This window comes from Delphinus delphis, chromosome 12 (genome assembly GCF_949987515.2).
Source record: "Delphinus delphis chromosome 12, mDelDel1.2, whole genome shotgun sequence".
Lineage (NCBI taxonomy): Eukaryota > Metazoa > Chordata > Mammalia > Artiodactyla > Delphinidae > Delphinus > Delphinus delphis.
Window position 1 is genome coordinate 11,233,297 of NC_082694.2, and position 27,994 is coordinate 11,261,290.

General features: G+C 49.4%; 1 protein-coding gene across 1 annotated transcript; it reads right to left on the reverse strand.

Annotated features, from left to right (window-relative positions):
• Positions 1-376: 376 nt before the first annotated feature.
• On the reverse strand, positions 377-27,994 carry LOC132435233 (MAL-like protein). Its single transcript, XM_060027352.1, has 4 exons — positions 27,890-27,994; positions 6,058-6,225; positions 3,702-3,824; positions 377-1,758 (listed from the first exon to the last, which is right to left on the reverse strand). The coding sequence occupies exons 1-4, from the start codon at positions 27,992-27,994 to the stop codon at positions 1,696-1,698; spliced, it is 459 nt and encodes a 152-aa protein (XP_059883335.1). The 3' UTR covers positions 377-1,695.

A 27,994-nucleotide genomic window follows, 5' to 3' on the forward strand; every position in this document is an offset into this window, starting at 1 on the left:
GCTGCCCTAGAAGCAGGGCCCGGTGGGCTGGGCCGGAAAACCCTCCACGGGGTGCTTTCTGTGTAATTGCTGTCGGGACCTGTCACATGGTGGTCGGTTCCAGTGCGGACACCACGAAACCGACCAACTCCAGGCTTTTGACTGTACAAATGACTTCTACTTGGATGTGGTTACTCAGTAAATACTTAACAATGACCATCTCAGATAGCCACCAGGCAAGAACGTGAGAGATGAACGGTGGCTTTTCAAGCTATGGGGGCGATTAGGAAGTGAGCAGGGAATGAAGCCAGAGTTTTCTCTCCAGTGACTTCCCCTCCTGCCTCCCCCTCCCCTTCAGGAGCAGAAAAGAGTCAATACAAAACTGTAAGCCCTAGAATAGGCTAAGACAAGTCCCTTGCACATAATAATTTATTTCATTTCAAAATGGCATCGGGTCCACGCAGTTAAGGGGCTGAGCCCTGACTCAACGTTAGAGATTGAGGCCAAGCAGCTGGAACCCCAGCACAGGGACAGAAACGCCAGATGGCAAGCCTACTTTTGAAAAACATTTACTTGGGAATCCAGCACCTCGATTGTACACTTCTCTGTGCCTTTTCTTTGAGAATGGCCCCGAAGTGCAAATGCATTTGCATGTCCTGGCCCCTGGGCGCCCTTCACTGCAGGAGGCTGGCTGGGTGGTTCCAGGCCCCTCCCAGCTGGACCACTCAGGGATGCATGGGAAACAGTAGGAACCCTGGGATGGGTCCTTTCCGGCCTCATCAATGTCCCACGTGTGACAGGAGCCCAGAGGAGAATCCTGGCATGTAATGTCCTGCCGGCTTCCTTGATGGTCTTTTCTGAGGGACAGGGTGACTCCCAGTCCTTAGGGGGTGGGGTCCGGAGGCCTGACCCAGGCGTCCTGCAGCCCTGCAGTTCTCTGAGCAGAGCGGCCTGACTTATAGTTACAGAGAAGCGGGTTACACCCTTCCCTCCCTGACCCCTCCTCCCCTCCCCCAGGTCTTGCTGTGTAAAAATTTTCTAGAACCAATCGCTTATTTCCCCCACAAATCTACCCTCAAAGCTGATTTTACACAGATTTCCCTTGGCTCCCAAAGCTGGGGAGGAAAGGGGAGGGCATGTGAATGGGGGTCGGGCAGCGTGGGAGGGGGCATTGGGTTTGGACCACTGCTGAGAAGCAGAGACAGGACCACGGGACAGGAACAAGGTCTATGGGTCTTCAGATCTGAAAGCGTTGACAGCACCATTTCGATTTTAAGAAAATTATGAAGGTTCCCATAGACCTGCTGTGGGGAATCTCGTTGCTGAGGCCCAAACAGGCCTGATGATGGTAGACCTTGAATTTTCAGTAGTGAGGGCTTACAGATGTTAGTTTTCTAGAAGAGCGAGGTTCATTGTCAGATAATTCCAAGAGACAGTTACTTTCCCAGGCAAAACAAAACAAAACGAAACAAAACAAAACAACAAAGCCCTCCTCCCAGCTTTTTCATATTCATCACAATGAATTAAAATGTCCGAACAGATCTGCCCAGCATGCGATTTCATCACTCGTTCCGAAAAGATGGTCTGTTGATCCAGTGATGTCATCGTTGAGCTTCTGTTTATCACGCAGATGGCACATGTTGAAAACCTCTTTGGGGAGCTGATACTCCAGGCTTCAAAACAGCATTTCCCATGCCGGCCCAGCTCCCTGCTCCTTCAGTGGTAATAGATGCTGAAGGCGTGGAGGATGTAGAGCAGGGAGGTGATGAAGGCAAATAACTGGAAGAGTCCGGGGAGTTACTTCCTTAGGGATGCCCGCTCCCAGCCCACAGAGGCCCTTAGCTGCTGGGAGGCCCTTGTTCTGACCCTGCCTCATCCCCTCCCTGCCCCAGCCCTGCCTGGCTTAAGGGCGGCAACCACTGGCCAGCCTCTCCATCCTCCTTGAAACACTCCATCCCCATGTTCCACTGTGCAGCGTCCCTCTCATCTGCAGACGTGTGCTCCTCTACCTGGCCATAAAGTGGGTCCATCTCCATCCCTGCCCTGGACACTGTCCCCCTCTTCTCTCTCTCTGTGTGTCTCTCTCTCTTGCTGTCTGGTTCTGGGCACTCTCCCCTCACCCACCTTCAGCCACTGTCTGTGCTCTGATGACAAGTTTCACTCACTGGTCCAGAAATCATATCTGCGCACCCACCTCTCAGCCCCTCAGAGCCTCAGAGGCCCCACGACCTCTCTGTGGTCCAAACTGAACTCCTGGGATTTCCTCACAAGCTCAGTCGGCCCCAGGACCCTCATCTCATCCAGCTACCCAAGCCACAAACCTGTGATCCCTCCCACCCCTCCCTCCCAGGGGTCCCTCCCCAACCCGCCACGTCCAAAGCCATCCCCAGAGTCGCCCAACTGCACTGCCTGAAGATGTCCTGGCCCAGCAGACGACTCCAGCCTCACTTCAACCCCCGTCCAATCACACTCTGTTCCATTCATTCATTCATCCAACAAATATCTTGCAAGCACCTGTTGTGCTTCAAGAGCAACCGTGGCAATAATGCTGAACAAAATTCAGAAATTCCTGTCCTCCTAGAGCTTACATTTTAGTGGCAGAAGCGGAAAATCAGCAAGATAAACCAGTAGAGTGGTATGGAAGGTGGGGCTAAGCGCGCAGGAGAAAACAAAGCAGGAAGGGGACAGGGAGGGGAACGGCCTCACCCAGAAGGAGGCCAAGGCGAGAGCGGGTCCATGGGCAGCAAGGAGACTGATGTGGCTGGAACAGCAGAGCAAGGGCGAGCAGCCGGGCTGCGGGGTGCGGTGGTGCCGGGCCAGGAACGGGAGGAAGCAGACAGGCCGGAAAGGCAGCCAAAGTCCCCTGAGGCCTCCCTCGTGGGTCACCTCGTGGGTCACCTCATCCTTCTTACAGTGGGGTCAGCACCCTGCGCCACACCCCTTCCTCCTGCTGCCTGATCCCTGTGGGAGTCCCCGACTGACACAGGACCTTTCCGGTCACAGTGACAGGTGGGGGTGGACTGGGACCCAGCCTGAGTATTAGACCTTCCTGGGAAGGTGTAAGGAAGGTTAGGCGGCTCCAGAGGTGAAATTCCCCAGCTGTGAGCCAGCTGCCACGTGAGGGCGCCATCCCACCAAGAGAGGAAGGAGGCTGCCTCGCGGGGACTGGAAAGGCCGGGCCCTGCTGGCCTAGAGTCTCCGGTCCCAGTGGACCTAAAGTCCAGGGGTCCTGCTCGTCCCATGGCTCGCCTGGACCACCTTGCCTCGGATTCCATCAGCCAATATGTTAGCCTGTGCACGTCTGTCATTGACATAAAAGGACACGGGAACTTGAGCCATGCTGAGGAATTCCGGCTCCGTTCCAGCAGTCATGGGAGTCACTGAGGAATTTGCAATAAGAGATGTGTATTTTGGAAAATTTACGTTTTGGAAAAGCATATTCTGAGGGTAGCGTAGTGGGTGTAAGGGGGCAAGAAAACCAGAGACGAGAGATGACACCTGAACTTGGGCTTGGCACCCTGCGAGCTTGGGCACAGCTGATTGTGTGCGCATGTGTGTGCGTGCACACACAGACACAGACACACACACACACACCCCTCCTCCTATCCTGCAAGGCTCCTTCTGCCTGAGGGCTCAGGAACATCTGTTCTGCGGGAGACAGAATTAAGCCTCATGCATTTCCCTCCATGGTGGCAGCTGTCACGTTCTTGTCCAGCACTCACCGAGGCTGCAGTGTTTATGTAGTAGTTTTTCAGGTTCTCGGCCTCAGACACGATCGTGGCATGTACTTGTAAGACGGCGGCACTCATGTACAGGATGCCAGTGGTCCCGTGGTACAGGCTGTCCTGGAAAGATGGAGCAGAGGCCGTGGCCACAGTCACGCGGACACGCGAGCAGGTAACTCTTTCCTCTTTGACTACGTAGCTGGGAAGAGGGGGCAAAAGAGACTAGCTTGCTCCCGAAACTCCTGCTTTTTTCTTTTGCAGTGTTTCTAATGAAATTTCTATGTGGTGAACAATAGTGGATTAATATACTGCAATAATAATACCAGTATGGACATCCATTTATTGAGTGCTTCTTCCCAGCCAAGCTCTAGGCTAAGCCTTTTCCCCATTTATCTCATTTAACCTTGTCAACTATGAGGTCGGTACCATTTATCGTTCGTGCCATTCTGAGGAAAGAGAAGTTCAAGGTTAAAGTCAGTGAATAAAAGCTGAGCCAGGATTTGAGCCCAGGCCACGTTAACACCAAGCCTGTGCTCCTAACCATTAGTGTTATGAAGACCTGCTGTGTGCTGGGTGCTGTCCTAACAATATACACATGTGTCATTTCATCTTCACAGCTAATTTCATAAGGCTGCTACTATTAACATCTCCACTTTACAGATGAGAAAACTGAGGCTTAGCTGACACATGGCAGAGTCAGGCTAATCTGACTCTAGATTTCAATTTTTGAACCTCTATGCTCAACTCTCAGCAGAGTTTTCAATACCACTAGGATGTCATAGTTATCAATTCTGGGAGAAATGTCATAATAGGTAAATCGGCATTTTGCAGCCCCTAAAGAATATTCATCAGTAGATGAAAGAAAGCATTAAGAAAAAGTTGATGGGGTATGGTTGTCACAGAGGGACAACCAGTCACTGTGTATGATGTGACTTGAAGCCACTTATGAAGCGTTCTTGCCAGAAAGGTTTAACCCATCTTCGGTTTAGCCTTTAGATGCTAACTTCCAGCTTACAGAAAATTCAGGGACTAGACGAGCAAATCAAATCACACCAGGAAGAAGCAAACAAACCCAAAATGTGGGACCTTCTACAGGACACCTGACCACCCAGTTTCTTCAGCAAGTCCCCGTCAGGGAGAATCATTCTAGATTAAAGGTACCCAAGAACCATCACTACCAAGTGCGAGTGGGCGTGGCGAGGACCCCGATTCAAACAGGCTAACTGCAAAAAGATGTTTCAGTTACAACGGGGGAAACCTGAATGTGACCTGCGTCTTTGATGATACCGAGGAATTATTGTTAACTTTATGTAAGCGTGATAATATAAGAAAATTTGTGTATTTTTTGGAGGTATACTGACGTGTCTGGAATGGAATGACATGATGTTTGGGGTTTGCTTTAAAATTCTTCAGGGGGAAAAATAAAGGCTAGGTGAAGCAAGGGTGATAAAATCTTGAAAATTCTGGAATCTGGGTTATGGTTACGTGACGGCCCATAAAATAACCCTCCCTACTTTTTGTATATGTTTTGACTTGTTCAACATAGAAAAAATTTCAGTGGTTATCGAGATGATGGGATGAAAAAAATTTAACAACATAACATTAAACGAAAGACTCTACATCCAAGATTATTGGTTCAGTGCGATTTATACATTTTGCATAAAATTTGCCGGGAATATGGAAGAATGAATTGTGATAGGTGATTGTGGTAGGGTCTTGAGATTGGGGTGAGTCTTTTTCTATAGCCTTTCCTTCAATGCTGCTCCAATGATTTGACCATAAATTAAATCTAGAGGGAAAACGCTTCCAGATGCACTTGCTGCAGGAGCAGACAGGCCATGGATATTCCCTAATGAGGGAGGCAATGGGGGGAATACAGTGAAGGATGGACTCTGGCAGAGGGAAGCTTTCATTCCGACCTAATAGTAAACACATTCAAACAAAAAGTCGGGGTTCCCTAGGGCAGGGGTCCCCAGCCCCTGTTAGGAACCGGGCCTCACAGCAGGAGGTGAGGGGCGGGGGGGAGTGAGCAAAGATTCATCTGCCGCTCCCGATTGTTCCCCGCTGCTCCCCATTGCTCCCCACCGCTCCCCATCTCTCCCATTACCGCCTGAACCATTGCTCGTATCACCGCCTGAAGCACCCGCCCACCCCCACCCTGGTCCGTGGAAAAATTGACTTCCATAAAACCGGTCCCTGGTGCCAAAAAGGTTGGGGACCGCTGCCCTAGGGGCCCAGGCCAGGAAAGGTCTCTGGTTCTCCTTCCCGCCCAGAAGGCCTGTCGTCCTAACCACACCTAGGACGTTGGTCTGGGAGGAGCCTGAGGGCCTGGGTCGCTCTCACTTGTTCTTACCAGGATTTTCCAGGACTCGAATCTTTTGTAAAATCCGAACACAGAAGACAAGAGGAACATCAGGGAGATGAGGAATGAGGTGAGCGAGACGTACATCACCCATCCTTGTAGCAGTGGGTTTGCTACCTGGGTGGCGGCCACCAGGATCCAGACCCAGCACCCAAATATCTGTAAGAGAAAACCACAGAAGAAGGGGCTTTATTGGCTGGTGTGGGGCACGTTTCCCTTTGCAGGTCACCTCTCTCCTCCTCTGGCTCTGGTTAAACGCTCTTCAGGTGGAGTTAGGTGGGATTCAAGAGGGAAATGGGGAAGGAAGGCTGGCCCCTGAGTCAGAGTAAATTTTGTTAGGAAATACACCTGGTTAACACAGAAGTTTTCAATGGAAGGACTTGGCTAAAGTTGGGCTGTGGATGTGTCTTCTTGGCCCAAACAGTGTTGGCATATAGAGTTTTTGAAACATTTCTTCATAAGTTGCCAACATTTAAAACGGGATATTTCACACGAAAAATTCAGATTTCAGACATTTTCTTGAGAAATCCATAGTTCTGGCCACAGTGAACCCATTTCCCAGGCCAGAGTAGCCTGAAACCAGTTGGGACTGGCTCTTTAAAAAGGACCTGGAGTTCTCAGTGGATCACATCCCCAACCTTCCCAATCCCTATGCCATTGTGTGGCACATTCCCGGTTGCTCACTTGCACTGTGGAATACTATTCTCCTTCTGGCTCCCTTCATCCACCGACAGTCCCTGCCTGGCCCTGTGGACGTTTGGTTTGGAGCCTCCTGGGTATAGTATCTGATGCCCTGGAGTCAGTTACCAGTTGGGCAATACAGTTCCATTTAAATCACCTCTCAACTCTGTCTAGCCACTTATTATCCCTTTGGCGGAAAAGCCAAAATTTTTGCTGTTGCCTTGGGCTCTGCATGTGTTTGCTTTGGGGCTGGGCTTGCAGCCATGTTGGTGAGCCCAGGGAGGAACTAAATGTCCACCAGACAGCACATTCAGTTAGAGGCCTGGAGGACAAGGGTTTACAGGCACATGAACACCAAGGAATTTTGTTCTTGGTTTGTCTCCTCTCCTTCCTGACCCTCCTTAGAATGTCCTGGCGAGTCTCCTGGGTTCCCCCTTGTTACATCTGTGCTTTTAAGCACCACACGGGCTGGCGATCCCAGGAACCCAGTGCAGGGCATTTGTCTCTCTGCAGCCTTCAGCCCTGCATGCCCGCTTGGTGTCTCTACTTGGACATCTCTCTGCACTTGTATGACCACTGAGAGCAAGTACCTCATTACAATTTGCACCCTAGGCACCCCACTTGCCTCACCCCACTCCTGGCCCTCCCCCTCAAGCTTTTCAAGTCTAACAGGGACAAAATCTGAACTCATTGCCATTCCCCAATTCCTTCAAAACCCTCATCAGCACCTCCTGAGAATGATCCTTCTGAGGAAGAGTTATGGGATTGGGAACGAGTGTACAGTGGCCTCCAAAGATAATGATAATGTTCTATTTCTTTCACTTCATAGAAGGTACATGGGAGTATATCTTTTATTAAGTAATACAGTAATTCTGAAAAAGAAGAATTCGTTGGACTATGAGACCACTGGAGATTCGGAGTGATGGGAAACAGGGAGCCAAGGATGTCTCTTGGGTTTGTGGTTTGGAGGATTCACACTACTAGATTTAAAAAAAATTTTCTCTAAAGTTACAGCACTCAAAATAGTTGTCAGTGCAGGTGACTCACATTTCTGTCCATCTCAGGAGAAAGCTCACCCCCTTCCCTAGTTCTATTGCCTTTCCACACAAATTTTATTTAAAATTTTTTTTACTTAAAACACTTTTTTTATTTTACTTTTTGGCTGTGTTGGGTCTTCTTTGCTGCTCACGGGCTTTCTCTAGTTGTGGCGAGTGGGGGCTACTCTTCGTTGCGGTGCGTGGGCTTCTCTTTGCCGTGGCTTCTCTTGTTGCGGAACATGAGCTCTAGGTATGCGGGCTTCATTAGTTGTGGCACGCGGGCTCAGTAGTTGTGGCTTGCGGGCTTAGTTGCTCCACGGCAAGTGGGATCTTCCTGGACCAGGGTTAGAAGCTGTGTCCCCTGCATTGGCAGGTGGATTCTTAACCACTGCACCACCAGGGAAGTCGCTCACATAAATTTTAGAATCAGGTTGTCAATATGTACAATATGTATCTGATGGGATTTCGATTGTGTTAAATCTATAGATCAATTTGGGGAGACTTGAAATCTTTACTATGATGAGTCTTCCAGTCCATGAACATGGTATGCCTCTCCAATGATTAAGATGTTCTTTGACTTCTTTTATCAACGTTTTGTAGTTTTTAGCATACAGATACTGTACACATTTTCTTATAGTTACACGTAAGTATTTTATTTGGGGGGAGCTATTGTAAATAGTGTTGTTTTTTAAAATTTCCATTTCCCAGTTTTTCCTTGCTAGCAGATAGAAATATGATTGACTTTTTGTTTGTCAATATTGTATCCTGCAACTTGCTAAACTCACGTATTACTTTAAGGAGGGTTTTGGTTTTTGAGGGGGAGGATGTTATTTGGTAGTTTCCTTGGGATTTTCTATGTGTCTCATTAGATTTTAATCTTTATGATTACTAATAATATTGATTGTATTTTCATATGTTTCATGTATTTCTTCTTCTGTGCAATTTTTATTGTTTTTTAATTGGTTACATATTTCTTACAGGTGTGTCTTTTTTTAAATTGATTCATAGGAATTCTTCCTAATAGTGTGGATCTCATTAACTGTTATAAATATGGCAGATATATTCTGCCAGCATATGTCTCTCACATTTTTTTCTGTTTTGTTATACTTGTTCATTTGTTTTATTTTTTAGATCCCACATATAAATGAAATCATACAGTATTTGTATTTCTCTGCCTTATTTCACTAAGGATAATACCCTCCAGGTCCACCCATGTTGTCACAAATGACAATATTTTATTCCTTTTTATGGCTGAGTAATATTCCATTGTGTGTATATACCACATCTTCTTTATCCATTCATCTGTTGATGGACACTCAGGTTGCTCCCATATCTTGGCTGCTATAAATAGCACTGCTACGAACACTGAGGTGCATATATCTTCTTGATTAGTGTTTTTGCTTTCTTTGGATAAACACCCAGGAGTGGAATTGCTGGATCATATAGTAGTTCTATTTTTAATTATTTGAAGAACCTCCATATTGTTTTCCATAGTGGCTGCACCAATTTATGTCTCACATTTGATGATGTCTTTTGGTGAACTGAGTTCTTGATTTTAAAGTAATTGAATATGTTAATCTTTTCTCTTATAGACTGTGCTTTTTCAGTCAAGTTTAAGATTGCCTTAAGAAATGAAGATATTCTTACATCTCAGATATTCTTCTGGGATCACTTTCTTTCTTCCTGCAATACAACTGTTAGTAGTTTCTTTAGGAAAGGTCAGATGGCAGCAGTCAGTTTGTCAGAAAACTGTCCTTATTTCCCCCCTGACAATTATTTCCTTAGAAGGTATTTTCCCACGGTGTTCTACATCTTTCCATAATATTCCATTTTGCTCCAGCTTCATTGCTGCTGTGGAATCTGTCTTAGGTATATGGATGCTTTTAGAGTCTTCCTGCTGTCTCTGGTGTTCTGCAGTTTGTGCAATAATGGTACAGGGCGTTGAGGTGTTGCGTATCTTTTCATTAATTTTGCTTGGTATTTATTTTATATTCAATATCTGATGATTCCATTGTCTTTGTCTTGGTAGCCTGATTCTCTAGTTTGTGGCTTCTGTTAACTTTCATTCCTGTTCACTTTTTCCCTCCCATGTTTATTGAAGTTTGATTGTGATCACAACTGTGGGTGTAGCTCAGTTCTGAATGATGCTCTTGGAGACTTTCTGGATAAACAACTCCACTTACTTTTGTCCAGCTCGGCTGAAAGATATGCAGCTTTCAGGTCCTGCTTTTCTGGGACTAGAGTTCTCATCTTACAAATAAACAGTGAGGTTCCCACTGCCATTGTCCTGGAGAGGAAAAGTACGTTTGAATTTATGGAGAATTCTCAGGTTCTTCTGAAGAGAAAGGCACCAGGAGGAGAAGCCAGAATAGACCAGAGAGTTGACAATAAGTCACAGCTTCCTAGGCTCTTGTAGGGCTGGGCAACACCCCCGGAAGCCTGGCCGCCTCTGAAAGCACCAGCTCTGGGAGCACATCTCCCCAGACCTCAACAAACAATCTCCAAGTGAATTTTGGAAGTCCTAGGCTGGGCCTGGGACTGCCAGTGAGTGAGCCAGGGCTGCCCTGTCCTGAGGAGGGAGCGATGCAGGATGAGAGCCGCTGTCCCCAGGCTCTTGCCTGTTGATCCCAGTGACGGGGGCGCTGATGCTTCAGGGAGGTGCCAGGGCTTGGCTGGTGGGTACCTGCCAAGCACCTTCCCCACCAAGCCATGGGAAGTGCGTAAAGATGCTGGCCCACCGCCGGTACCCGAACAATGCTGGCTATTAGCAGGAATAGCATTCGGGAGTTAGTGACTGCACCAGAACCTGTAAAATTTTAGTCTCACTTGAGACCTCCGAGGACAGAGAACGGTCTGTGCCATTCACCGCTGTATTCCTAGTTCCCAGCACAGGGCCTGGAACAAAGTAGGTGGGAAGGGTATCAAAGAGCATTCTTTCAACTGACTCAGTGATAAGCCCACCACCACCTCACATTCACTAGGGGCTTTACAGTTTATAAAATGCACTCACTCAGACGGCCTCATTTCTGTACAGCAATTCTCACTCCCTTGGGCTTTTCTAAGACCAGACAGCTGCCACTTGACACCTGCCGCCACTTACTGGCAGCTCACCTGTGCCAGGCCCGGGGGAGCGGGCGAGTGTGCCTCAGCCCCAGCCGGCCTGTCAGTGCTGGCAAAGGGGTCCCCGCCCAGCTCCTGCCATCAGAGGCCACCCTGGGCAGACACTGCTGCATGCATGCAGTCTATATGTCCCCACTTCATTCTCACCACGGTCTGTGAGGTGCTGCTGCCCTGGAGGGGACTGAGGTCTGAGGCCACGCAGGGCACAGGGTAGGGCGCCTGTGCTGTCTTGCCTCACAACCAGATTTCACACCCTAGAGGTAGGGCCTCTGAGCATTTGGGGATCTACTCAAATTGCACGGGAATCTTCTTGGCGTAAAGGTTGCCTAATCCATAATCAACGTTACAAAGAGGAATGTGATTTACTTTTTATTTCCACACCCTCTACCTTCTGAACAGTTGAAGGGACCGGGGCCAAGGACAAACTCCAGGTGAACTGAAACCCAGTGGAGTTTGTTATCCTGTTTCTGTCTCAAGCAGCCTGGGTTGGATTCGTTACAAGGAAGGCAATTTCGAGTATTTGTCTTGACTTTTCTTTTAAAATTTATATTTAGCTTTCCAAATTTTCTTTGGCAACCTAAACTGCTGTCTCCTTTTAATCCTCATTTTATATTTCTCAAGAGCAGGAGATATTTTTAGATGTCTGGGGCTGGCCTTCAACTTGGAAGAATATTTTATTAGAGGCAGACATTTTGAGCAAGTGTATTTCAAATACAATTCTGGCCATTTCTTAAGCCTCTTCCTTAAGAACAAACACAGATTACTCATCTATGCATTTTCTTTTTTTTTTGTTTTTGCGGTACGCGGGCCTCTCACTGTTGTGGCCTCTCCCGTTGCGGAACACAGGCTCCGGACGCGCAGGCTCAGCGGCCATGGCTCATGGGCCCAGCCGCTCCGTGGCATGTGGGATCTTCCCGCACCGGGGCACGAACCCGCGTCCCCTGCATCGGCAGGCGGACTCTCAACCACTGCGCCACCAGGGAAGCCCCATCTATGCATTTTCTAAAGGCTGAACCTAAGCTGGAAAGGATCACTTAAGGGAGGACAGAGCTTAACAAGAAGTTTATTAATTACTCATTCTTCTCTAGAACATGGAGAATAGCTCCCTCACGTTTAGAGAGCTGGTTAAAGAACTAGAGGATGAGAACTGGGGTAACAGCACCCAGATGGGAGCGATGGCTGATTCCAGGTCTAGGGTGAGAAGTTGGGCATGATACCTCATCACAGCAGATAGCAAAGGCTTCTGGGGTTAGGTCAGAAGGATTCAGAAGGCTCCTGCTGGCCAAAGATGGGACAATTTGACCTCTAAATAAATATAATAACTACTATGGGATTGGACTGTATCAACCAAGTCGCGAGTCATGAGTTGAAAATGATACTCTTTAAAAAGCCCTACTTTGGTCACTTTTGGAGGATGTTTATTATTTTGGAAGGCAGCTATGGTCACCACTATACCGCCAATAATTATTATTTTGAAAAACGCTTAACAAAGGAAAAGAACTAAGTCAAAAATATGGCATAAGGGTAAGGAGCTTCTAAAATACCTGGATTCCTGAGTCTTAACCCTCAGAGCAGCACCCTGAGTCTTGCTACTCCTGGAACCATCCGGGGACTTTGAGGAAGCCCCAAGGTCTGGATCCTGCCCCAGAGATTCTGATGGAACTAGTGAGGGAGGCTGCATTGTTAAAAGATCCCCAGGTGATGCAGCCAGGACTGAGAACCCCCAAAGCCCCTCTCTTTGCTTCCAGGCTCATCCACTTCAGTTCATGAGACAGGAAGCATCAATGTTCCCAGATTCGAATCCTACCTCTGCCTATTGGGCAGGTTATTTAACTCATCCATGTGTCCATGTCCTGGTCCATCAAACAGAGGAAGTGGGGATGGCTTCTCTCTCCTGGTTTCCGTGAAAATTAGATGAGTTTCTCTGGGACAGGGTGAGTGTTGAGTAACCATTTGTGGCCATGTTATTAGCTATAATGAGATTGGAGGGAATCTTCCCTGAGAAAGACCCAGAAGTGGGAAACTCCAAGGCCAGCCTTCCTGAGGGATGGGAAGTTCACTTCTGTCAGAGCTGGAAGACTCATCAGTGGGGTGAGTGAGAACATTTAGCAGGCACAGGCCCTTTTACGGAGTTGATGAAAGTTTTGGTCACCTAGAAAAATGTACCAATGTACGTGCACGATTTTTGTCTACAAATCTTGGGACTCACAGACCCTCAAAGCCCACCTGCAGCCCCCAGGTTGAAGTCAGTTGCCAATGCCATCGCCAGGTTAAATAACGGTGCTGTCAGCCAATCTCCTATTTTGACAATATTGATCAAGACATTAAATGCACATATGGTTCGACCCAGTGATTTCACTTTTTGGAATTTGTCCTATAAATAATGCACGTGCACAAAATGATGAATGTATAAGGTTGTTTATTAAAGCCTTGCTGCAGAAATAGAGACACAGATGTAGAGAACAAACGTATGGACACCAAGGGGGGGAAAGTGATGTCGGGGGTGGTGGTGGTGGGATGAATTGGGAGATTGGGATTGGCATATGTATACACTAATATGTGTAAAATAGATAACTAATAAGAACCTGCTGTATAAAAAATAAATAAGATAAAATTTAAAAATTCAACCCCCTTCCCCCCAAAAAAGCCTCGCTGGCTACAGAAAGATAAAGAAACATCCCAAATGTTCATTCAGACGGGGCTAGTGAAAACGATTATGTCTGCACAATGGAACGTTCAGCAGCCTTCAAAAAGAATGAAAACTCTGTATACCAAAATGAAACAAACTCTAAGAACTGTACAAGGCAGAGACCAGCGTGCCCAGTGTGCTATGATTTATATAGAAAAAGAAGAAAATGTATGTGTGTGCACTTGTGTATTATGTGTATTCGTTTGTAGGTGCACAGAATGTTTCTGGAATGAGACTCCATAAACCAATCAGTGCCCTGGCCTCCTGGGAGGAAAATTTCTTGGCTCAGGGACAGGGTTGGGAAGGTTTAAACTAATCCAAATCACCAACATATACACTGAAAAAGCAAGAAGAAAGACGCTGTGCTGGATGATGGATGCTCGTTTCAAAAGTCGAAAGATTTTGTAGCAACGTGGATGGACCTAGAGATTGTCACACTGAGTGAAGTAAGTCAGAGAAAGACAAATATCGTATGATACCGCTTATATGTGGAATCTAAAAAAATGGTACAGATGAACTTATTTACAAAACAGAAACAGAGTCACAGATGTAGAAAACAAACTTATGGTTAGCAGGGGTGAAAGGAGGAGAGGGATAAACTGGGAGATTGGGAGTGACATACACACACTATTATATATAAAATAGATAACTAATAAGGACAGCACAGGGAACTCTACTCAATACTCAGTAATGACCTATATGGGAAAAGAATCTAAAAAAATTTTAAAAAAGAGTGTATATAGGTATATGTATAACTGATTCACTTTGCTGTACACCTGAAACTAACACAATATTGTAAATCAACTATACTCCAATAAAAATTTAAAAAAAAGATTTTGAATGGGAGAGACAAAAAGAGAATTGCCTTTCCTTTGGGGAGAATTGCCTTTTCTTTGATCTGTACACCTGGACAGAGCAGCAGAGAGCTGAGGGGCCTCCGAAGGGCCCATGCAGGGGCTGGGCTGCCACAGGGCAGCGAACTTCACACCTGAGAGCTTCTGAAGACAGAGCTGCCCTAGGGATGACCCCATGTGAAGGGGGTAGGAGGAGCCGGAAGACACCTGGCTCAGGTCTGTACCTGGGCTCCTGGCTGCACCTGGCAGGTGTGGTCCAGGTGGGGCAGACCAGGTGCTGAGACCCGGGAGGAGATGCTGGCGATACTACAGGTGATACTACAGGTGGCAGGTTTTTCTGCATAGCTGGGCGGTATTTCAGCCTGGCTGGTCCACTCACCACCAGCACTGCATTCCTTTTCTTACCACTTGCCTTAATCTTCATGAAGCGTTCACGGCCCCTCCTTCCCTTTCCTGGTACTCGGGTGAACACAGACTGTACCACGAAGCCTCAGAAACTGCAGGCTGGGAGGAAAAGGCCTGACTCAAGACGGGGAGGCCCAGGAGGTCAGCAGTGCCAAGTGCACTGGGGGCTCCCACCTATTCTGATGGCCCGGGAGGAACGGGCTTCGTGAAGGACAAGTTCTGGCCTTGTCCACGGTGGGAACCAGAACTCCCTGAGGGCTCCCTCTGATGCTGAGGTGTCTCGAGATGAAGAAAATGATTGTCCCTCACATTCAGGTGTCCATGGCCCACGTTGTGTGAGTCCAGGGTCTTTTGGCCATTGCTTACCCCCCTCCCCTTTAAAAAAAACTGTGGTAAAATACACTGAACAAAATTTATCATTTAAACCATTTTTAAGTGTACAGTTAAAATGGTTAGTTACTTAATACAGTGGTATTAAGTGCATTCATGTCGTTGTGTAACCATCTCCACCATCCATCCATCTCCAGAATACTTTTCATCTGGCAAAGCTCACACCCTGCACCCATTCAACAATAACTTACTACTTCCCCCCTCCCCCAGCCCCTGGCAACCATCCTTCTTTCGTCCCTATAAGTGTGACTCCTCTAAGTACCTCATATGTGTGGAATCACAGAGTATTTGTTCTTTTGTGTCTGACTTATTTCACTCAGCGTATCGTCCTCAAGGTTCATCCCTGTTGTCAGAATTTCCTTCCTTTTTAAGGCTGAATAATATTCCATTATACCATGTACCTATTTTGTTATCCACTCATCCATCGATGGACACGTGGGCTGCTTCCACCTTTTGGTTCTTGTGAGTAGTGCTACTGTGAACATGACGTACAACTACCTGTTTGATGCACCTCCTTTAAACGGGAAAAATAAGAGGAGATGCATCCAGGGGCTGCACTTTGGACCCCATCGGGCAGTTCTGGTGCAAATGCCCAAGAGACACAGCTCCTTTGAACAGAGCACCCCCTGTTTGTGCCACTGTGGCCAGAGCATGCGTCCCTCGGGAGTTTGGTACCGTCCACTCAAAATGCCTTAACTCCAGGGCGATTTTAATGGCTTAAACGGCATGCCAGGAATTAGATCTGTTATTATTTTTCAACCCTAATATTTTAAATTGATTGTAAAAATAATGTTAACAGCAAAGGAATTTTTTAGTATGTTTCTTCCCAGGCCTAGTGCTGGTGTATATATATTCTTTATAAAGTTGTAAATCATAGTGAACATACATTTTGTATTCAACTTTTCATATTTTTCTATTTTGCTACGTGGCTCAATAATACAGTCGATTCTTGTCATTCAAGGTAATTCTGTAAAGTTGCCCTCAGCACTGGCAAATTTAGTTGTGAATCGTGAAGCATTGCTCCTGGGAAAATACAGAGCTAGGTTCCTGTGAGATTGTGGTCACAATATTTTCATCAACTGATCAACACATAACTTTGTTTTATGTGTGTTTCTGTTTAAAGACACCTTATTTTAATATATACTGTTGATCCATTAACATTGAGCTCTCAGCCAACAGCTCTATAACTATAAGCTTATCTAACACGTATTTTCTACATTAAGGCAAATCACTGCCTTGTCAAACTTAGGAACACTGGAAATAAGTTCAGCAGAGGACTTGGGGCTATTTTAAATAGCAAAATCACCAACCAAAAGCACAAAAATATGCATGACATGGCACTAAACAGACCTGGGAAAGGACCTTGTTTACAGTAAGCTGTAAGAAGGCAGCTATCAACCTCAGGTTTACCGTGTGTGTCTCAAATTTGTGACTTAAATGTTTTTCCACTCCGCACATGTCCTCAAATGACAGTGACAACACTGCAAGTATTGATTTGGGGGTTACACATACATTTTAGTAAGTGAATTTGCAAATGCAGAATCCATGAGTAATGAGGCCTGACTATACTTTCAATGCCACCGTTACATTCCATCAAGTTGATAAAACTTCATTTACTCAATGAGGCCCCAGGGCAAGGAGGTTGGATGTTTCTAGCTTTTCCCTGTTATAGATGATGACACAGTAAATAACACTGCAGAGATAGTTGTCTTTTTAAAATTCTTTCTGTGGAGTAAATTGCCCAGCTGGGCGTACTGGTGGGTGGCGTGGGGAGAGAGGGGATGCAGTGGGTGACTTTCCAACATGCGTTAGGTTCAACGCATCCCTTGGCTGGGACACATATGTGACTGCCCTGGCCAGTGAGATGCAAGCCTTCTGGGGACTCCTGGGAAGGGCTACTTCCTACCTCAGTGATGAGACAGTTCCACTCTTACTCTGGCCATGGCTGTGTCTGGTATTAGGCCTGGAGTGATGATGAAAAAGAGGAGAGAGAGAAGGAAAGATGGATGCCACAAGTGCACTGCCAAAGAACCAGCCCAGGCAGAGCCTGCCTAACTTCGGGCTTCCCGGGACGTGAGATTGTCTACTTCCCTTCTGCTGGAGCTGGTCTGAGCCAGCGACAGCTCTTGTCATAGCCCTGCTGAGGACGTGGGATGCGAGTCTGCACACACCACCCACACCCCTCACCCCCTCACTGGCTCCCCGTGACCCCCAGGCCACACTCGGCCACCACCCAGCAGGCTCTGCCTGTGCCAGTCTCCCTGAGGCCCCTGCAGTGACCCCAGCATCGGGCCTTCCAAATGCGGGCTGAGATCTGTTAGTGGGTGTTGAGGTCCATCTAGTCACCACCAGCATTAAGAGGTTAAGTAGACTAGCAGCAACGTGGATGGACCTAGAGATTATCATACTAAGTGAAGGAAGTCAGACAGAGAAAGACAAATACCATATGATATCACTTATATGTGGAATCTAAAAAATGATACAAATGAACTTACTACAAAACAGAAGCAGACTCACAGACATAGAAAGCAAACCTATGGTTACTAAAGGGGAAAAGGGGGGAGGGATAAATTAGGAGTTTGGGATTAACAGATACAACCTACTATATGTAAAACAGATAAACAACAAGGACCTACTGTCTAGCACAGGAAACTATATTCAATACCTGTAATGACCTACAATGGAAAAGAATCTGAAAAAATATATACACGTATAACTGAATCACTTCGTTGTATACCCGAGACTAACACAACGTTGTAAATCAACTATACTTCAATAAAAAGTAGCTTGTTTTGAAAAAAAAGTTAAGTAGACTAGAAGAAAAAATACAGTGCATTGTCCACAGAAAGGGAAATACCGTTTCCTGAATCTTTTGTTTCAGTTACACACACACACACACACACACACACACACACACACACACACGAAGTTGCCATGAAAATACATTTCTTCAGTGCATCACGGTCAGCTGTGGAAACCCCAGGTCTAGCCTGCCTCTGTCCCTCTCCACAGTCCCTCCCTGCACTGTGCCAGCGGGCAGACACTCAAAGCCCCGGCAGCTGCAGCAGCCGGAGCCCCATCCTGCGTCCTGGGGGGCCATGCTGAGGCCTGTGTGGGAAGCGTGAGCCATTGAGAGGGAGGGAGAGGGGACGGCGGGTTGTCAGACACGCGGGGGAGTCCTGGAACGTCCCCTATCTGCGGTGACGGCACTTAACATAAAGGCACGGCGGCCTCCACAGCTCGGGGGTTGGGGCCCAGCCTCTTCCAGGCCGCACCCCGCCCCTCCGTGGGGTCAGGCACCCTTCAGCAGTCCTCCCCTGGCTGCAGGCCTCCCTGCAGGCAGCGCAGGGCCCCCAGTGCCCACGTGGGTCCTCTTTAGCACCCACGAGGCCACTCCCATCTCCACATCTGGGGCCCCCAGCCCGTGAGGATCTCTGGGCTGGCAGGTCACCTCTTCTGACCCGGGAGGAAACCGGTTCTGAGAGGCGGAGCGACTTCCCCGTGGGGGCGTGGCCGGCCCGGGCTGCCATCCCGGACCCCCAGGCCACCCAGGCCACTGGCATTGCGTGGAAGCGCTACGCTCCATAATTCAACCCAGGACCCTTCCATACACCAGCCGCTCCGTCGTGACTCCCCGAGTGAGAATTTTCTCTCTGTGGCTTTAAGGTGAGCAGGAAGTTGCTGGCCCAGGACCCTTGGCCTCCACGTGAGGACCCCTGTTTTATTAGGTCCACCCCAGGAACTATGGTGCGGGCCAGCGCTCCGCCCCCGGCAGAAGAAGTCATATCCGCACCCCTGGTACCCACAAGGGCTCGCAAGGCTGGGCTGGCCGCGCGCCAGGAAATCAGCCCCTGCCCTGGGGCGTGAGCCTGGGAGGGGCAGGATGCCGCTGGGAGGGGCTGGTGAGTCAGCGGCCAGGCCTCCTCTGCCTTCCTCCCCCCGCCCCCCCATCGGCTTCCTCCCCCCGACATCGGCTTCCTCCCTCAGGACCGCGCCCGCCCGTTCAGACACCCACCCCCACTGGACCCGCTTCTCATGGACTCAGCAGTCCAGGTTTACGATGTAACATAAACTAAGATAAAAAAAACCTTCTTATTCCTCTAAAGTCTAAAGGGCTTAAAAAAACAAACAAAAACCTAAGTATTTTAGGGGCAAATTTGTTTCCTTTTTAAAAAAAATTTGAGCACCTTAGAAAAGTTAGAAAGTACAGAAAAGATATAAAGAAGCAGGATAAATACATCCCGCTCCCCCCAGTGGTCCCCATTTCCCAGGCCTCCCCCCTGGTCTCTCCCTCCTTGGCTCCCACTATGTTTATTAACCTTGGCTCCCTTCACATGTCCCCAGGAAGTCCCCAGATGAGCCCTGGAATTGGGCTCAGGGGAGCGCCCCACCTTCTCCTTCCCTCAGGAACCGCAGACATCCTGTGACTCGTGGCCATGTTCCTGCCCTTCACCAGGCACCGAGGACCCACTCACTCTAGTTCCAGTTGACTTGCTCAGCTTGCCCTTCCCCTGCTTGTCTAAGACCAGACCCTCGAGGGCAGGGACCAGACCAACTGTCACCTCCTCCAGGAAGCCTCTCCTGACTACTCCTCCCCAGTCCCTGAGCTCCTGGATGCAGGACTCTGACCTGTGGTCTTTGCGTCCCCGATGTGGGGCACGGAGCCTGGCATGAAGCAGGTGTGCAGCACGTGCTATTGATCCACTCAAGAGGCAGGTGGCAGCTTGCTGGACTCTCCCCTCCTGGCAGCGCATTCTCATCTTCCTGGGCCTGATTCCCACACAGGTGGCAGTACCTGACGCCTTCTGGGCCAGCCACTGGCCCAGCCACAGACTGGCATTTCTGCCAGGAGCCGGGACTACATGGGGACAAACACCCATCTGTTTCATCCTCACGCATTTCCTACTCCATCACCTCCTGGGCCCTAGAAATTCTCTAGGTTGGGAGCATCTCCCCTGGGAGAGCAGCTGGGCTTCCCTGGAAAGATTTTCCAACCCCCTTCCTCCTCCCCCAGCATGTAGGAAGGACTGGGCAAGAACGTGCTGTCGGAGAGGACAGTGTTCAAATAAACACACACACTCCCACTCCCACCCAGCATCACGTGGGCAGAGAGAGGGGCCAGGTGTCAGGGGGTGGAAATTGAAGCAGTAAGCAGTGCAGGCGCAGAGAAGCAAAGCTCAGAGAATCCCTCCAAGGGAAGGGGCTGGGGGGCGACGTAGTTGAAATAGGTCAAAGGACTCTGGAGCCCCAAACCCGTGATGTCCGGCCCCCGCTGGGTGGGGAGTCCACGGAGGCCCGGCTTTGGGGCCTACCTGGTACCTTCTGGGTCCAACCTGAGGCTGGAGGTTGGGGGCAACTGTGGGACATGGGCACCGGCCGACTCTGCTACAACAGGGCTGGGCTGAGATGGGGAAGGTCTGACCAGGTGGCGACAGCTGAGGGGCAGGCTGGCTGGCAGGTAGGGAAGGAAGCTGGCTGGGGAGAGGGGAGAGGGGTCAAGTCCAGGGAACCGGCCGTGGGGCTCCTCCACCCCGCCCTACTCTGGCCTGCTTCCCTACTCCGCCACTTGCCCGTCTGGACGAGACTCTAGCAGCCTCTCCTGCCTCCCACGGGGAAAGTTCCCCAGGTGGAGAGCACTTGGAAGGGCATTGGCAGAGGTGGAGCCTTCTTATCAGTGAGACTTCTTATCTGGGGCTCCCTCGGCCCAGCGGGACTCAGCGCGCTGGGCCCCTCCCTGGTTTCCTCTGCCCGGGGGCCCTGGTTATTCCCTTCAGGGCACCTGCCGGTTAAGAAAAGTCCTCCTGGCGGCTGACCTTCCAGCAGCAGCCTTGGTGGCCTGTCTTGTCTGAACTGAGAAAGGCCACCAGCTCAGGGAAGGTTGCTTATGGTTTGGCTGAATGGTCGGGGGAAGCATGGGACCAGACGTCCAGACACAGGCAGAGGGGAGTGTGCAGATGTGGGGTGTGGGCTGTTAGTTCTGAGGGTCTCAGCTCAAGGCCATCCTGCCGTGCTCTGCTGCGCCAAGCGGCTGGGGCCCTGCAAGCCACGTTTCCCGGTTCCCTTTGAAGCTGGATTCTTGCTAAGTTCTGGCACTGGGAGAACTTGGAGGGGACTGGAAAAGGAGACTTTCCCAGGTCCTGGCACCGTCACACCAGCAACAGTTGGCTCCAACCCCAAGGTCCCTGTGCCCCTCCTCTGGGGCAACCACCGCCTCACTGCAGCCCCACCGCACCCCCACCAGAGCTGGGCTTCCTCTAGCGGCTGGAGGGTGCACGGTGCTCGCTTTGTGTACTTATCACCCTCGGGTGCTTCAGCATCTCCTTGCTGCTCCTTCAGCCTTTCAACAACTGCAGGAACAATTCCCTATGTCCAATGCCCTCTGTGGGCAGAACGCCCCGTGCTTTCCGTTCCCTCCTGCACTGAAAGACACCACTTATTGGTCTCCTTGGCTAGGCTCCGTCTGCCCCCATTAAGCATCAAACTCCCTGAGACGGGGTCATGTCTGTCTTCTTCCTCGTTATATTCCTGTGGTAGCCACAGGGTAGGGGCTCAATAAATATTTGTTGAGTGAATACATGGGATTTAAGTGGGGCTGACTTCTTTCCTTACAGCTTGATTTTATATATTTGTTAACTTCTCAGACCTAGGAAGTCTTAGTCTGAACAAGCAAATATCTAATCCCTAATCCAAACTCTTTAAGAATGCCAAGCCCTCCCCCCGAGGGAGCTTGTCCTGACAACTTCTCTAGCTGCAGGAGCCTTTGACAAGTGAGGCTGTGCACCCCTGCTTTTTACCGTTTCCTATCTTGCGATGCTCTTCAACGCTCATGCATCACTCCTTTAAGACAGGGTCCAGGATTTACCACATCCCTCTTATTATTACCTTTTTATTCTTGTATCCCCCTGAAAGCAAAGCATGGGGCTAGAGCAATAGTAGAATCTCAGTAAATATTCCTTGGTTTACAACTGGGATTTGCTCACAAGAGACCCACGCTTTCTAGTAAGAGGTCCAGACGACCACCAACAATAACATAGCATGGGCTCACATTTCTAGAACAGTTGTTACTGAAACCCCAGAGCGGTCTTAGGAGATCTTTGCTGCTGCTGCCCCATTGTTGAGGCTCAGAGTGGTCAAGTAACCTGCCCAGGGTCTCACAGCCATTAGGCGGCAGAGCCAGGCTTACCCCTCCCAACTGACTCTATTTTACTGAACCTGAACAGCACAGGGGGGAGGGGCGGGGGGCCTCCCAGGGTAAGGGCTGGGCCTGGGGCCAGGAAGCCAAAACGGGTCCAGGCAACTGGGGAGGTTGACGTCCGACTCCTGTCCACACGGCGCCTCCCGTTCTTCTCAGGATACTTGCTCTTCCCAGCTCCACACTTTAATTTACCTTCCCTTTGCCCTGTCCTCCCGCCCTGTCGCAGCTTTCCTGGGGCCTCCTTGGGCATCACTGCATTGGGCTGGGTCTCAGTGGTGCCCTGGCCATGGAGGCTGTTGGCCCCTGATCCTGCAGGGTCTGGGCAAGGTCAGGGGCGTGGCCGGGGACCAGGTGTGGAATGAAGGGAAAGACAGACACCACAAAGATGAAGTAAAGCTGGGGCAAATTGAGTTTACTTTTACTGCTTCTCAGAAGTATGGAGAATTGAAAAGGGAGCAGAGGGAAACAAGAGAAAGGATTTTTCCTTTTGGAAAACTCAACTTCTAAAGAAGTGTTATAACAAAGGGGTGGTACCTGCCCTAAACCAGGCCCAAGATGAGCCCTAATTCCCTCTCTCAGCCTCACACAGTTGACTGACGGTTCTGGGACTCAGTAAGCTCTCAAACAGGCTTTTACATATAAACAGAGTAGAAAAAGAAACAGGCTGAAATGAAGGGGAAGCTGGGGATCTGGATAAGATGTAAAGGTGAGCTTCCCCAGCGGGAAGGTTCTGGAATGAGCTTCTAGGGTGGTCAGAGTATTTCCTTCTGACCACTGTGTGGGCAAATTAAAAAGCTGAAAGCATCAAACACCAGAGTGTCCACATTGACTCTCCTTTGAACTGGCTGACTCTCTAGAAACCTTCTTAGCTGTTTCTTTGTCATTAGTCAAGTATCTAATTAATAAGTTCACTAGTGAAAAGGTTGAAAGTTAAAAGACTTCCTTGGACTCTTATTTACAGAACTGCCCCTCAGCTGTCGTCACCAGGGCCAGCTGTGTGTCCACCTTTCATCTTGTAAAAAAGCTGATGAGCCCTCTCACAGCAGGCAGGTAATGGTCACATGATCCCTGCCCCAGGCCGGCCACCCACACGCTGTTTGCTCTGAAGAGCCCGGCAGTGGGGCTGTGAGTCACCTGGTCCCCAGCCCGCGGGGCACTGGTACCAGCAGGCTCCCACACTCACTGAGGAAAGGAGGGAATAAACAATGTCTGCTCACTGAATGAAGGAGAGGACGGTGTTCAAATAAACACACACACTCCCACTCCCACCCAGCATCACGTGGGCAGAGAGAGGGGCCAGGTGTCAGGGGGTGGAAATTGAAGCAGTAAGCAGTGCAGGCGCAGAGAAGCAAAGCTCAGAGAATTCCTCTGAAAACAGAATTCCCATCTGTTTTCACCTTAAAATGCACTGATTCAAAGGCTCCTCACGCTTGGAGCTTACGTTTTGAAATTAACATTGTTTTCAGATGAGAAATCTGAATTCAACTGTAAACCAAACAAAATACAAACTTTAATGTTAAAACCTCCAAAGTCTTATCCGTTGCCGGTGGGAATGTAAAATGGCCCAGCCGCTCTGGAAAACAGTTTGTCTGTAGTGAAGCAGACACTATTATACAACCCAGCAATCACACTCACTCTGGCATTTCCCCAGAGACGTGAAAATTACATCCACCCAATAACCTATATGAGAAAAGAATCTAAAAAAGAATGAATAAATGTATATGCCATAACTACCGAAGCCGGCGCACCTAGAGCCCGTGCTCCACAACAAGAGAAGCCACCACAATGAGAAGCCCACGGGCCTCAACGAAGAGTAGCCCCCACTCACCGCAACCAGAGAAAGCCCGCGTGCAGCAGCAAAGACCCAACGCAGCCAAAAATAAAAATAAATTTATAGAAAAAAAATTATAGGGATGGAATTAATAGTCTCCAGGGGTGAGAGAGAGAGTGGAGGAAGACAAGATGGGGTGACTATAAAACAGAAGGAGGAGGGGAGATCTTCATGATGATGGAACGGTTCTGTGTCTTGGTGGTAGGGGTTACGTAAATCTACACGTGTGAGAAAATGGCATGGAAGTAGAGACATAGCTTAAGAATGTCGGCTCCCTGGTGTCATATTGTAAGAGAGAGTTATTACAAAAGGTGTGACTAACAGAAGAGGCTGCGGGAAGGGTGTGGGAGGCCTCTCAGAACTATCTTTGCAACTCCCTATCAATCTATAACTATGACAAAGGTTTGAAAATGTGCATTTTAATGTTAAAAACTCTAAAATAAAGCCACTTAGGCAAAGATCGTTAACAGCAGGCTGTGGGGAGCAGAGCTGGTAGGGAACATGCAGAGCCCCTGGTGTCTGGGCCATCCTAGTCTGTCATCATCATTGATACAAAAGAGCTGGCGGCTGTTGGCAGCGGGGGGCTGGCGTGAGGCCTCAGGGGAGCCCTCTGCTCTCCCTGTGTTTTGGGGCCCTCGTTTTATAAGAAGACCCTCTCTGTCTTAGGGAACAGTGGCTGGAGGAAGCTATGCCTGCAGTCACCCCTGATGTACACCCTGGCCGCCCCCATCATGGACCACATCTGAATCCGAGTTATAGATTTTGCTTTCTCTGCCCCTTTTTGCTGGCCTGAGCTCCCAGTTTGAGAATCTACTCTCTGGACTCATGGCCTTAGAAAAGCATACCCCTGTCCCTGATGCCTTAGGCCCCCCAGACTGAGAGTCTGGGACCCCCCAAGGCCTGGGGCTCTGTGGTCAGCCCCATGGGTGGCAGCAGGCAGCATACCCAGGTGGCCGGGGACAGAGGGGCTTCTGCTAGGCTTATCCAGCACTCTTCTCTCCAGCCCAGCACATCTCCTGCTCATGGGGATCAGAATCAACCACCAGGGAGTTCCCCTGTGGTCCAGTGGTTAAGACTCCGCGCTTCCACTTAAGGGGGTGCAGGTTCGATCCCTGGTTGGGGAAATAAGATACCTCAGGCCGCGCGACGCGTTTAAAAAAAATAATAATAATTAACCACCAACTGGACATTCTCCCGTCCTCTCCCATTTACCTTCCCATCCACATCCCAGATATGATGCACACTTGGTCCTATACTCCCTGCTAGGAACGCTCATTTAAGGAGAAAGCAGGTGCAGAAGAGCATGTACCGAATAAACCCATTAAATATATACTCATATGTGTATAAATACGAATATATGCATACACATGGATTATAATTCTTTCTGTATTTTCTAAGTGTTCAGCAATGAACAAGGGTTACTTACGAATTAAAACCGAAGTTGTAATGAGGAAACATCAGACAAGGCCAAATGGAAGGACATTGTACAAAATAACTGATCAGTATTTTCAAAAGTCTCAAGACAAAGATGGAGGGAATCGGCCCAGATCAAAGTAGATGAAGGAGTTACGGCCACCAAATGACATGCAGAATTCTGAACTGGATCCTGGACCAGGAAAAGGACATTTGTGGGGAATTCAGCACAATCTGAACGAGGTTCATTAGAACAGTGGATAGCATGGTATCAATGTTAATTCCCTGATTTTGACAGTTGTACTATGTAAGATGTGGCCCTTAAGGGAAGCTGAGTAGAGAGTATATGGGAACACTGTTCTACTGTTACTAGCGTTGCTATAAATCTAAAATGATTTCAAAAGAAAAGGAAATGAACAATATGGAACCAGTGACATCATCCCACCCCCTGAGATACTCAAGGCCCCAGAGCCCAGCATAACAAAGCACTTTTCTTCCCCTCCGGGAATTCCGCTGCAGGAGCCCAGCGTCCTGGGGCTGCGGGCACCAGATGGCCCTTCTCACGACTGCTGGGTACTTTCCTGACTCCTGAAGCCCCATCCCTCCAGCCTCCTACCTGCCAGCCTCTCCTGGGGTCCAGGCCTTTCCCTCTCCTGCCCCCAGCCTGGAAATCCAGCCTGTCCTTTGAGGTCCAACTGCAAAGTCGCCTCCTCAGTGACAGGCCCGGACCCCTCTCCGAGGTGACAAGGTCGGATGGCCTCTCCTTGCTGGTGTCACAGCACAGGACCTTCGCCCCCTCAAGCACCGTCTGACTGTAGCGAGGAAGTGCTTGCGGGCCTCTGTCCAGCAGACAGGGAACCTGGGAGGGCATGGGTCCTGTCGCCAGTGGCTGGTGTGACTGACATAGAGCATGTGCTCCATAAAAAGGGGAGGAGTCGACCCCGACCCTGGCCATTCTTGTGGCTGTTCCGAGGCGAGGGGCACACCTGGTCCAGAGAACTCACAGGAGCGCTGAGATGCCATCAGTCTGGCAGGATGCCCTGACTTGTATCCCCCTAGGGGCCAGGCCTGGCAGAAACCTGCTTCTTGGGTGGGGTTTCAGCTGGAGCCACCCAAACGTGGGGCCCACCCTGGCTGGCTTCCCTTTCTTTCTTTTTTTTTTTTTTTAAGGCAGTGCCACAGGGCATGCAGGATCTTAGTTCCCCAACCAGGGATCGAACCCGAGCCCCCTGCAGTGGAAGCGCGGAGTCCTAACCACTGGACCACCAGGGAATTCCCAGGCTTAGCTTTCATGTTGCCATCAATAGGCTCCCTTTAGCCAGTTTGCCAAAAGATCACTCAATCAGGCCAGCCTTCCAGGCAGATGACAGGGTGACAGGGCCGTCAGTTCCAACTGGAAGTTAGAACCACTTTCTGTCTTTTTCTCCCTGCCCGGGCCAGCACTGCCAAACTAAGAGTTGGTAAGAAAATACCACCCACCAACTAGATATTTCAGAAGGTGCTCGAAAACCAAAAGAAACTTCTCTGCCCTAAATTGTTCACCAGACTTGTGATCCCCGTCAGTGAAAAGGACATGGTGACAGCCGGCTCGGAGTGGACTCGAATTCTGTTGAACACTCTGGACCCAGCAAGGATTGGGGCCCTGTTTCAGCTGCAGGGACCCGGAGAGGAAAGCAGTGACAGGTCGTGGAGAGCACCCAGGGCATCTCACACGACTGTTCTATGGCAGATCTTATCATAAGCAACTTGCCACACAACTCCAAGTTCAAGGTTAGCTGACGTGACAATTAAGAAAATCTTGCAAGAGCTGCTCTCAGAAGGAAAGACAGAGTGCCCCCGTTGTGAACTTTAGAAAAGCACAAACAACAAGTAGTTGGAGAAAAGAAACCACATCATAAAAGTCCGTTCCCAACATCTTCCTGAGGACCCAGGATACTTTAGCAGTTCGCCCACACCTCCGATCACCAGGTCGCCTGCCCAGTTACCCCGGTGGGTTTCATTTGGGGAGCAGGTGACCCACCCATACTGCAGAAGCCCAGAGGTGCTCAGGGAAGGATTAGGGGACACCCAGCCTGGAGCCCCATGGGGGAGACTGGAGGCCACGGCAGCTCTGGCCTTGGAGCCCCTTCCCCAGGGAGCTGCTTCCAGCTCCAGGCCGGCATCTCCCAGCCCCCACTTTATGCAGGTGGCCCCCACGGCCCCACTCACCAGCTCGGGCAAGAAGAAGGCGTAGGGGATGGTGAGGAACAGCGCGATCCCCGAGGGTACTTCGGGCTGGGTGTAGCTGGTGGGAGGTGGGTCGCGGGAGGCCAT